The sequence below is a fragment of the Octodon degus genome, unplaced genomic scaffold (assembly GCF_000260255.1).
Source record: "Octodon degus isolate 3935 unplaced genomic scaffold, OctDeg1.0 scaffold00137, whole genome shotgun sequence".
Classification (NCBI taxonomy): Eukaryota; Metazoa; Chordata; class Mammalia; order Rodentia; family Octodontidae; genus Octodon; species Octodon degus.
In genome coordinates, this window is record NW_004524713.1 from 5,367,421 (window position 1) to 5,380,322 (window position 12,902).

Consider the following 12,902-nt stretch of genomic DNA (forward strand, 5'->3'; position numbering starts at 1 on the left):
TGCCAGGCAGGCGTTTAGATCACTGAGCTATCTCTCCAGCCCAGGTTAATGATTTCTTGTGGGAATTTTGTTTGTTTGAAGAGAGGGAATATTCTTCAAGTGAAATTTTTCCCCATGTGAGAAACATTCTTTAAATTAAAAGTACATGGTTAATACATAAAGAGTTCAAAGCCCTTCATGAAATGAGTTCATAATAATTGATCTTTAGTATAAGTATATATCTATATAGACATAAAGATTTCTAACAATTTTAGCCACATAAGAAAGTAAAACAACAAATCTACAATAGGTACAAATTATATACATTTATTAATAATTTTAAATAACACTCTTGTATAAATTCTTCCATATATTCAAATCATACACAAATTTAGAAATGTATCATGAAGCCTAGTACAGCATATGTATGAGACATGTTTTTAATATTTGTGTTAGAATTTTAGTGACATAAATACAAGTTAAACATTTCAGAAATATGCTCTAATTGCTTGGGCTGAAATTTAACTTCTTACAGAGTGCTTGGGCCTACCATTGACACTTCACTCAAATCAGTTAGCTTTTGGACTAGGTTAACTCTGAAGCCCTGGGCTCCCATTCTGCAGCCGCGGATGTAGTTATTGCACGTGTGTAAGTCATAAGCTTCTCAGTTGCCTTGGAAAAAACATTCAACCACTGAAGCTCTAATGGTGTGTAACCTTTAATCCATTTGATACTATACGACCTCTCCAGATGAATCAGTGTGTTCTTCCTGCTTTCCCCATCTTAATCACTGACTCGGGATAAAGAGAAAAATGAATTAAGCTTCCATTACCCTCCCATATGTATGCCAAGCCTGTTTTAACTCCCAAATTCGTATCAAGAAGGTCATAACAGATCAAAGGTTCTTCATGACTAAGATCAGAAATCATTTCCTTGCTCTAACAAGTTATACTGTGTTATTTCTTTTCTTCTCTGAGCATTCTGTCAGAGGTTTTATTAAGATGCAGAAATTCAATTCCTACTCATAGACCTCAAAATATAGGAAGCAGGGAAAATTCAGTATAAGTGGTATTATGTTCATTGGGTGTCTTACAAAAAGAATGGGACCAGTGGGAGATGATCTGATAACCCAATTTCAGTTAAGCCTGTCAAAGGAAGTACCACTGCTTATGCTGTCTGCTTCCACAACAACACAAGAAAGGCTAGTGTCTGAAAGGCACTCAGCTGACAAAACTAAACTAGTAGGTCAGTGAGTATTGTTTTAATGGTCATTTACCCTGGGAAAGCGGAGACATACACAAATGCTGTAAAAAATCTTTCTTTCCCATTCCATGTCTGCTCTGATCTCCTCTCTTAATATCCAGGTATCCCTGGAGAAAATTAAACACCAGGTCCACAGGAGTTTTTTTATTTTTTTCCTCTAAAGTTGGAGAAATTCCATTAATAACAAAGCCCAAGAGGTAGAGTGGAGAAATGGAGGAAGAGTTAAGGGGCACAAGGATGTACTGAACAACACTTCCTAAAGCATCTAACTATCAGAAATGCCTAAGGGCTTAGGAAAACAAGTTAATAAAGATAAAAGTATTAATTAATAGTACTGTGTTTTATTTCTCAATAATATTCACATTGGCCTTATTTTAAAAACAGCACATTCTAATCCCTAGACAGAAATTCTTCTAATACTAGGATTTCTAAATGACTGATAGGACCCTGTGGCTGGACATCATAGCTCATGGGGACTTTGTAAGTGAATATTGGGTTTTCCATAGCAGTTTTCCAGTCTGATTTCAGGGTGCATGAATTCATCATTCGTTTCTATTTTAGAGCAAGAAAATTTCCACAAGCAAAAGTCCAAGTCATTCAAGAATATTACTCAAAACAAATTTTACTTTAGTTTTTCTTTCATTATAAAAAATTAAGACCGGGCCAGGGAGATAGCTCAGTAGAATCAGTGCTTGCCTGATAAATGCAAGGGCCTGAGTTCAATCCCTGGTTCTGCCAAAAACCCCCTTCCCTCAAAAAAGAAACAATGCTATACAAAAAAAATAAGACCATGACCTAGGAGCTGTTAAATAGTATGGAAAGGTAAATGGTCTCTGTAGTTCAATTTTTGCAATTTCTTCAAAGGTCTATTACAAAGAATCTCTATATGGCCAGAATGCTATTTAACTGGCTCTTAGACTCCAATACTCTCTCTTTGTTGGGTTAACTTCTGTTTAACGAAATTACACTCCTCACCAGCCTCAATTTGATCCTGATTTTTTCAGGGAATAGGGTATCAGGAAGAAAGGCAAGTACGCCACCTTTGCATAATCCCTTGGAATTTTGCAGAAAGTTTTCCCTCCTAAAGAAATTACTTTACTATAAAGAAACACAAATTAGCAGCTTTGTTTTCTTATCATGAATTCTGCTTTCAGAAACTAAGCCTCCTGTGTTCTAAACTAGACTTTTTGCTCCACAAAGTTCTACATAGCTGTGTGGCCCTGAATTGTACTTTGTAGTTACAAAAACTCAGAAAGATCCACAGATGGGCCTATTCCTCCTAGCCTGTTTGTACCTGCATCTAAGCAAACTTTGAAATAGGTGTATTGTTAAAAGGACACGTGGTACAGAGTTCAGAGTCCTGATTCTGAGCCTAGAAAGACTCACACTGTGCTGCTTTGAACAAGCTATTTGGTTCCTCTGTGCCTGTCTTCTCATCTATAAAATGGGTACAGCAAGTCCTTCCCCAGGGGCTTACAAGAAACAAAGAACATACATATTGAAAAGTGATTTGTAAGCTACAACAGGTGGTAGAGATGCTAGTATATTTCAATATAACATAATGCCTATGCTTGTGTACAATTGCCAAGGACCCTCACAGTACCAGAGGCCAATTATCTTCCCACATATTTTCTAAAACAGCATGCAAACCCTGAGCGCAACTTATGGGATCTCCTATAGAGGGTGACAAATTTTAGGTTTTTCTCTGAGGAAGTTAGACCAAATGGTCAACTAACATTTCTAGGTCTAATCCGGGAAGTTTTCACTTTTTTCGAACCAATTCACAGTTTTCTGTTCCTCCTAATAAATAATCTATATTTGACTTCTTGCCACCTTTCATGGCTTGCTTAATCCACAATTCTGCCAATGTAATAGATAAGAACAAGATTTTGGAGGGGGAGGAATTGAACGTAAAGAGGACTAACTATATTTCCTTAACTACAGAGCAATGCTATAGCGAGAAAGAAGAAAACAGAAGAGCTATAGCACTGCAGAGAGATGGAAAAGATCTCATGGCAAATGAGTGACAGGCTATGTTCAAATGTAGGAGGTTTTCTGTTTGGGAGTGGAGGTGAGAAAGCTATAAACATTTCACAGGAATTAAAACTAGAGATCCCAACGGTATGATGGCTTTTCTTTTGGAGCTCAAAGATTCCTATCCTTTGGAAGACTATCTTTTACATTCAAGAAAAAATATTTTAGTGAGGATGTTTTTTATTAATCTATGTAAAATATAGAGAGTGGCCCATATCTAATTAGGTGAGTATTTTGCAGAGTATTTTGCAGAACACAGTCTGTCCCAGCTTAACAATTACTGACTTCAAAATCTATTGCTTGAATCTACAGTAAATCAAAGAGCACATAATTATATTTTTACATTGAGAAAGGAAAGGATTAGAAATATTCAACCACTTATAAATTTTAACAGTGTCCAAGGAGGGACTAAAAATGATGGGTGCTCACCAGAGTCCCAGCTCTAGCAATATTGCCATCTGTTTTACAGTATTTTAACCAATCTCCATATTTTCTTTTTACAACACCATTAACTGCTGTACAAATAAATTCTAGATGATAAAATATGACATGTGTTTTTACAAATAGATACAAATACAATGTTGACCAGATATGCTACATTAACTCTGTACACCTTATCTCTTTAGAGGCAAGAATGCTTCTTATGTTTAGACAATTTATCATCTACACTGAGCCCCTGAGGAGGACCTTCACCTTCCTGCACCCCAAGGCTGCCTGCTGCTCTCTGCTGTGAGTGCAACCTGTGCTTTAATGTCATCGCCGAGCAAGAGTTATAGGAGGAAAGATCAGGCCTTCTAAAGATCATCTTGGGACTGCTCTGTCCTTATTCCAGAAACCATTAAGATCGTTCATTATGCTGCAGCCTAGATGTTAGCTTGTCCTCAAGGATGTGCACACTTTAGTATAGTAAAATGAATATAATCACTGACCCTCCTTCAAAAAAGAATGCATTTTTGGGAGTGGAGATGAAGTTTTCCAGCAGTCCTTTCCCCTCCATGTCCATCATCCCGGCACCACCGGTGAGGTGAACACCCCCCAACAGTCTATTTGGAGGCCAAAGTGGATTTGGGCAGCACTATGGGGTTCAGCCTTTCCATACTCCATATTTGTGGTTTGGTACAAAAATATACTTTACTTCAAGTCCTTAATAACAGTGAATACGTCTGCTCTTCATGAGAAAACTAAGAGCAATAGATAGGATAAGCACATTACAAATTTGTACCTGACAATTTCAGATGCACTATTTTTGCCTTTCCTTTCTCAGCAAACTCTACCCAGGCTTTGTCTGGCCCAGGGGCCAAAGCTGTCTCAGGAAGCACTGTGGTTTAACAATCCAGGAGAACAGTGCTAGCTTCTTAGGCTTTGTAGTTATGTATGGGTGTCGTCAGGGTCAGTTGCCCGTTGGGAGCCACTTCATTACCATCGTCTTCCAACAATCCTGACACATCAGCATTGGGAATGCTGTCGTGGTAGCTGCTGAAACTGATATTGTCTTCTTTTAGCTCGATGGTCCAAAAAGGGGCATTGAGTTTCCGGTTTTGATATTCACGGTACATATAGACAGCTCCCACAAATCCCATTAACAGTACAACCACAATGATAATGACTGTCAAAATGATGATGTTAAACTGAGTCCATGATACATCAGCTAAGGCTGACGTGCTGTTTTCAGAAGAGCTTACTGAAAAGATAGTCTGCAGGGCTGTGGGGGCAAATGTACTATTTACAACAGGGGTGGGCACTGATGTGGTCAAAGAGGCATTGGAAACCAAAATGGTAGAACCTTCAGGTGTTGGAACAATAACTTCTGAAAATAAAAACAGAGAATGAAATGTAAAAGACAAAATTATCTAGTTTTGAGAAACAAAGAAATACACATGGGAGTGGAAGTTGATATGGGATGCTGACATGGTACTCTGCTTTAAGATAAGGCAAATTAAAAAATAATTTTTAAAATATAGTGATATGTTCACCAATACATATATCTATATTAAAATCTTTGAGAAAATTCCATTGTTGTAGTTTTCCATCCTCTTCCCCTCATAGAGTCATAAGAACTCCTAAATGTGTCACTATTAAGTTCTTAATCACATGTTTGAAAGTGACAGGGATAGACGGAAATCATTTGATTTGGTTTTTGTTTTTTGCGGAACTGGGGATTGAACTCAGGCCCTTGCGCTTGCCAGGGAAGCGCTTGTTCCACTGAGCCATCTCCCCGGCCCAACGGAAATCATTTGAACTAAAATAAGTCTAACATGTCATTTCATAGCGGGAAAATCTTCAAAAGAGGTATAGAGAAAACCGTATCCTTAGCTTATCTGAAAAATATACTTTAAAGCCTCAAAGTTGATGTCAGCCAAGAGAAAAAAGTTTTCCTTTAATTATGCATGTCATAATTCTTCTTTTATATGGATTATAGCTATTTTATAATTAAATTCTATACTTTGTGCTTCCAGTGATGGCATAGCTCAGTAGAATGACCAAAGGCTTGGGACTCACAACTGTGTTGCTATCAATAAGTCAATCTTTCTCAAACTCAGGTTCTTCATCTGCTAAATGAGAATAATAATGTCTATTTTGCAGAATTCTCAAGAAGAATTCAACGTAATGCACTGTTCAGCACTATCACAGCTCAATATTATAATGCCTGGCGTGTAGTAGGCATTCAGTGAAATTATTATTCACCACCACAGTCAGCCTAATCAATTCCTTCTACAGAGAGGCAAAGTTCGCATTACCTAATAACTAACAAAACCCATCATAGTTCTGTCAAGGGACAAGGTGTGCGTTGGTATGGATAAGACATGCCTCCCAAACAAGAAAAATAATTGAGGGGCACGACTGCACTAGTGATAGGGTTCAATCTGAGTCTCTTAGCCTTGATCACAACAATACAAGGATACCAAGAAAATGGCAGAAAGATGGCACCTGCCATGGACAAAGAGGCATTTAATATCAGCCTAATATTCAGCATCTGTTAGCATATCAAAAAGTAGTTTGCAAAAGAGTATGGTCCAATCCTTCTGTAACCTAATGATTTCTGAATATATATACAGAACTCATCCTGAATCATTAACTTTTTATAAATCCCTACTGAACTTCCCTATAAGAAATACTTTGAATAATTCTTCCTTTTAAATATCAAAAAGAATATTAACATTATTTTTGCCATCAGCGACGGAACAACTTAATCCCTAAGTCAAGAAAGATGCTGGAATAAACTCCATTTTTCAGTTGGAATTTCAAACCAGTTGTTAGGACCCTCCTTGAAAAGGCCTCTGATGATCACTGGAAGTGATGAGAATAAAAGAAGAAGAAGGTAAAAGAAATGACAGGACTTTTTAGTTATTAACATAAAAATAAAAATAGATGAAGGGAAAATTCGAGAACACTTAGTCTCATTGTTGTAATGACTTTGTCTTGATCCTCAGATTTCTGGAGTTGAGTTTGGAGTATCAGGAGACAAGCAGAAAGGAAACAAAACCTCTGTAGCCAAATATCTATCAAATTCTATTTCCAGAAACTCCTTTGCTGGTATTGGAAGATTTTTACAAAGCTAAAAGTGGCCATCCTGAAATATGTCAGTGCTAGGCTTAGATATTAACTTTACAACCATAGGTGAAATTTTACCTTTCTTGATGCAATTTTTCTTGAGGTCTTGGACATAACCTTCTAGGCAGTTCTCACACCAAAACCCAGTGGTGTTGTGGAGGCAACTGATGCACTCACCACTCTCAGGCTTACAAATCTTTGGAGTTTTAATTGGGTCCACATGGCCATGACATTGGCATGGGATACAGATGCTGTCAGAGTTGTAATAGCCATTTTCACACGTATTGCAGTTCTTGCCTGTATAACCAACTTTACACTGGACACATTTAGGTTCCGATTCATCCATTTCTAAAAGGGAAAGAACATCAAAATAATTCCATAAACTCAAACTACAACAAAAAAAGGAAAAAAAAAACCCAATTATTAGTTCCCAAATAGATTCATTATCCCTCCCTGCTATCTCTTCTTAATAGTAAGAGACATAAGGAAACAAACAAATATGTCCTTTATTTCCCAGCTTACTGTAGGAATGACAAAGCCAACCAGACAACCTATTCAACCTATTCAGGTAGAATATAAAATAAAAACATGCTTCCAATAGTAACACAATAATTGCGATTGGGTTACTAACACTGTGATTGGTGTTCTTGTAGTTTCTTTATTCCTTCCTTTTGGCCCATGACAGTCTGCATAAAATATGTCTTAACAAAACCTTCCTCTCTCCCTTCCCAGAATAAATGTTGATAATCCCAGATGTCTGTCCTCAGTCTCCTTCACTTCTCACTCTACTCATTCTCCGTGAGTGAGCGCATCCACTGTCATGGTGGACAATTCCCAAATGCATATCTCCAGTCCATTTCTCTGTCTTTAATTCCAAACTGCATACAAACTCCTATGCACATGATCCACCAGAATCTCAGATCTACTATGAATGGATGTCCTCCACATGCTCCCTTCCTAAGTCCTATCCTCCTCCAGTGTTCCACTCATCTAAACATCTGCCTACTTGCCTGAGCCAAGCATCTAAGAACTATCTCCCAATCTTCCCCTCCCTTCCCCTCCTGCATACAGTTACCAGTTCATATCACTGTTCATATTAATCAGACCTTGTTAAATTCTTTGCAACCTTCTGGTGCCTCTCTCCATGCCCATGGCAGTGGCCTTAGTTTAGGCTGCCATCATGTCTCACCTACATTACTGTAGCTACCTCCTAATGAGGCTCTTTGTCACAATGAACCCCTCCATTCACTATGATCTGCAGAGTAAATCTGAGCATATTATTTCTCTAGAGAAAGCTCTTCAGTCCCAGTTCCTTCAGGATTAAGTGAAAATGCAATAGAATTTTCACTGTCTTTCATAACTTGGCTCTTTCATATTTCTCCCAGCTCACTTCGTGTTCCACAACATTCTTTGATTGAAGCTTATTGAAATGTTTGTGAGTACTCTAAGAGACTGCCCGCTCTCTCCTCTTTGAGCTTTTGTATATACTGCTTCCTCTACATAGAACGTCTTCTTCATTCCCTGCTTTTACTGTACCTCCCAAATTCCAACTGCAGGAATTCACTCAGGTACCACCTTTTCTTAGGATCTTAAAAGGTTGTGCTCAATTCCCTCAGTTTGGGTTAGGGCTAGTTTATGTTTATGTGTAACATGCATCATTCTAATTTGTTATTGTCTGACTACTTGTCTGTCTCTTCCATTAAACTATGAGCTATTTATTTTCCATCTTTATCTCTAATGCTTGACACAGTGCTGAACACACAGTGATTGTTGAATTTATGACTTGACCACAAGTAGAGAGGAGGCATACCAACTCATATCTATGAGCTTCTTGTTTAAGCCATCATGCAATTCTAATTCAATATTCTCAGATCTACTTGATGAATGATCTTTAAATAATCAACAAATCAGGGCTAGGGAGATAGCTCAGTAGAATAAGTGCCTGCCTGGCAAGCAAAGGGTTCTGAGTTCAATTCCTGGTACCACAAAAAAAAAAAAATCATAAGTTTGTTTATCTGTCAAATTTATGTGTTCCTTTCTTAGAATACATTAATTACACTGACAGAATCATGCTGATATCTAAATAACAGTCATTTTATTACAGAAGAATTAATCTGTACTGATCATGAAATCTGTGGCAATTCGTTACATCTCTGATGTGCTTTATGAAACATGAATTCTTCTTGTTTATTTTACTATTTTTTAAGAACAGTTTTGATGTATAACATACTATAAACAGTTAAACTACTTGAGTATAGAACTCAATTTTTAAAGTACATTCAGAGTTGCACAACTCATAAAGCATTTCAGTTTACAATTTCCAATCCCAGTAGGCAGTGTAATGTCAGCTTACTAAACTGTGCCCCTGCAGTATTCCATATTTCAAATAGAACTCTTAAGTTGATTTTAGCCACAAAATGTGAAAGTTGAATGAATTTATAACTTTATAACTCCTGAAGGCAATGATATACAGAAAAATACTGACTGAAATGCATATATACTTCTGGTTCTTAAGGAACTCATAGTTCACAAAGATGCTACATTTTACATTACAGCATTTTTGTACTTCGACAACAAAGTTACAGTAACTAATACCAAAAAATCCTGATGGAATAGATTGACAAACCTTTCTTGTCTGTCAAGTCAGACTAACTGGGCCTCATAACAATGAGATTTAAAAGCCCTAACTTGTGTCATTTCTTCTCCTTGTTTGCTGGGTTGTTTGTTTTTTTGAAACAGGGTCTCATTATGTACTTCAGAATGGCCTTGAACTTGATGGAAAAGAGATGATTGCTAATGGTTACAGTGTGTGTTTTGCTTTTGGCTTTGAAGGTTTTTTGATGGAAGAAGGTGATTAAAATGTTTTAACACTGATCGCGGTAAAGGTTGCACAATGCTGAGTACATACTAAGCCACTTCGCTGTACATTTTATATAAATTATATACAATCTGAATTATATCTTAAGAAATATGCTATTTAAAATAGAATGGGGGGGCTAGGTGTGGTGTTGTTCACTTGCAATCCCAGCACTCGGGAAGCTGAGGCAGGAAGATCATAGTGAATACGAGGCCAGCCTGGGCTACAAAGTGAGTTCAAGGCCAGCCTAAGCTGCATAGGGAAACTCATCTCAAAATGAAAAAAAAAAAAAAAAAAAAAGGAATGGAATAGAATGGAATGGAATGGAGTAAAAGAAGAATCCAACCAGGACTGTTCAGCTAAACTTTCCCCAAATTTCTAGCAGAAAATGTGAAATTATAAATACTTATTGTTTTAGTCATTAAATAGTAAGGCAATTAATTCGTTGTGAACAATAGACATGTAGTATGCCAGGGATAGATAGCAGTTGACTGTCTTTGTAGGATTCCTACATAGACACAACCGTTCAGCGCTATTAAGTACCACGCAGGAACTAATTAGCAGCTGCTACCCTGAACTGAATGAGCAAAGGAGCTCAGACCTGAAGTTCCTGTAGATATCTGGAGACTCATTTCACATATCTGGATTAGCATGTTGTAAATTCCTAGAAAGAAAAACTGTTTCTGTTTGTACAAGTCTCATTTACAGCACTCAGCTTTTGATTCAGCAACGCAATTTCTAACAGCTGTTGAAGGATTCGCTGGTTCAATGCCGAAATGAAGACTTAGAGAATGCCTTTACCTATGACACAATTGCCTGTAGATGTCACTGCTGAACAAGGACAGCGAAGACATCCTTGATCAGCATAAGGACTCTGATAAAATCCGTCTTTGCATTCTTCACAGTGATCCCCTTTGCTATTTTCCTGGCAGTTTAAACAGACACCTAAAAAATAAAACAAGCAAATTATTTTTTAAATTTAAGGCTTATTCTGAATGCACAGCAACTTTCAAACATCATGGCTGCAATACAAAGACCATAGGAGTTAATCAGAAAAAGAAAACATCTTAGGAACGGGGTGGAATTCAGTTCCTACCCACCTTGTTTCTACCCTAGCATGTCTATGTGTTCAGTGTCCTCTCGTAAGTTGGTAAGGGAAGGGCTGGGCACCTGGTTAGTCACGGTGTGCATCTTTTGGCCAAATGGCTACATATTAAAAGCATGTCAAATACGAGCAAAAAAAAAAAATTGAAGTAGTCTAAATATCTATTAATAGAAGAATAGATAAATTGTGGCATTTTCCTGTTAAATATGTGAGCTAAACCTATGTCCACAAACATTTGTACATCTTAAAAGCAACATGAGGGCTGGCCAGATAGTTCAGTAGGTTAGAATGCCTTGCTTAGGCAGACAGACGCAGGGACTGGGTTTGATTTCCAACGTGCAGTGCCGGCCCTGCCCCCGGGGAGACAGCGATTGAGACTGGGTGTGGTGGTGCCTGCCTGTAATCCCAGCGCCTGGGAGGCTGAAAGACAGGAGGATCACTACTAGTCTGATCTGTGTAGTGGCTGTACAACCTGTACTAAATACATTAAAAGGGGGGGGGGCTGAAAAGGCAAATTGCAGAATGACACATACTGAAGAATAATACTTACTTGTAAAATTTTAAAACTGCACAAAGCAATACTAAGCCAAAGGATACATAATACACAAAACCAAATTGCTACATACACAGAGGGGTTATCAAAGTATACAGTAAATATTTAAATTTTTAACAATTTATTACAGCAAAAGACACAGCACCATTTATCCTTCTCAAAGTACCCTTCCTCACTTTGAACACTTGTCCCATCATTCTTGTCACTTACTGAGGCAGTTCTGTAAGTCCTCTTTTATGAATATCTTTACAAGGTGTGGTCAGAAACGTGGTTTCTGACTGTTGCTATCAAGTATATCCAATGGAAAAGTAGGCTCATAGAAACATTATGGTCTGCTTTTATCTACCTTATTCACCAGATTTGCCTTCTGTCTCTTCCCCAAATGATCAAAATGATCATTAAAGTGTGGTGGATTAACAACTGATGGTCAACTTGTGACACCAAGCAGAACTGAAGCAGCATGGTGTTGGGTGTGGAAGGCCGGCCTGAGGACTGGTGCTAGCAGCATAAGTGGCAGAACTGGAGAAGAAGTTTAGAAGCTACATGGGAGATGCTAGGGAAGCTGTTGGAAGGTTGTAAGGAGGCTGTCGGGAGCTGTTGGTTCTCCTGGAGGAGCTTATCGTGCTGGCTTTCCTGGTGAACTCAGCTGTTCTCATTGTTAAAGGAGCTCAGGACCTCACTGTCACGAGGATGGTTATAGTTCACTTTGGGGGAGCTCTGAGGCTTACTTTGAGCATCAATTCCTGGCTCCAGAGGGGAAGATGGTACACAGCTCAGTCTCCTGAAGAAACTTGTCGCGTGGGCTTTCCTGATGGGATCTCAGCTGTTCTCGTCATCAACAGCTTGGGATCTCACTGTTGCTGAGGATGGCTATGGTACTTTTTGAGGGAGCTCTGGCCTTTACTGTGAGTATCGCTTCCTAGCTCCAGTCCAGATCCCTCCGCCTGCTAACACAGATCCTTCATTCTACTGGCACAGCTTTTCTAGCATCCACCAATGACCTTTGGGCACTCACAGTGCAGATCCTTGGAACAGGCCAGTATGAGATCTTGTCATGGACTCTCAGGCTCCAGCTGGACTTGTGAGGGGCTTTGTCATGAACTCCAGGTCTTCAGCTGAATTCATGCAGGACATTACAATTGAATCCAGACCCTCAGCTGGACTCTTTGGTCTTAGTGGGTGGGCAGATTTCCTGCACTTTCTTTGTATATGACATTTTGGGTGACTATAATAAAATAATTAATAAAATATCTGTATTGTATTGGTCCCCTTGCAACGCCCCAAACTACAATACAATAGAAGGTAAAAGTTTTGAATGATTTCAGGGCATCAAGGCAACCACAATGTCACAACTAAAAGTACTCATGAAAGAGTACTTTCAGAACTGCTTCAGATAGTGGGAAGCATAATGGGACATCTGTGTTTGAAGCAATGAGGAATAGTTCATGGGAGATTAATGTCAATGTGGATTTTAACGTAATAAATCTTTAGTATTCAATATCCACTATATTTTTTCTATCACACCTTCATATAGTAAAGATATAAGCGTGGACTGAGAG

At 38.3% G+C, this 12,902-nt stretch overlaps 1 protein-coding gene across 1 annotated transcript in view; it reads right to left on the reverse strand.

The window, feature by feature from the left end:
- Positions 1-1,961: 1,961 nt before the first annotated feature.
- The window catches only part of Megf9 (multiple EGF like domains 9), a 103,721-nt gene continuing 92,780 nt past the window's right edge, over positions 1,962-12,902 (reverse strand). Inside the window, exons 4-6 of the mRNA XM_004641467.2 lie at positions 10,487-10,630; positions 6,907-7,176; positions 1,962-5,083 (exon numbers count right to left, since the gene is read on the reverse strand). Of these exons, the coding sequence (XP_004641524.1) occupies positions 4,632-5,083; positions 6,907-7,176; positions 10,487-10,630 (866 nt within the window). The 3' untranslated portion in view covers positions 1,962-4,631. The remainder of the gene's footprint in view (positions 5,084-6,906; positions 7,177-10,486; positions 10,631-12,902) is intronic.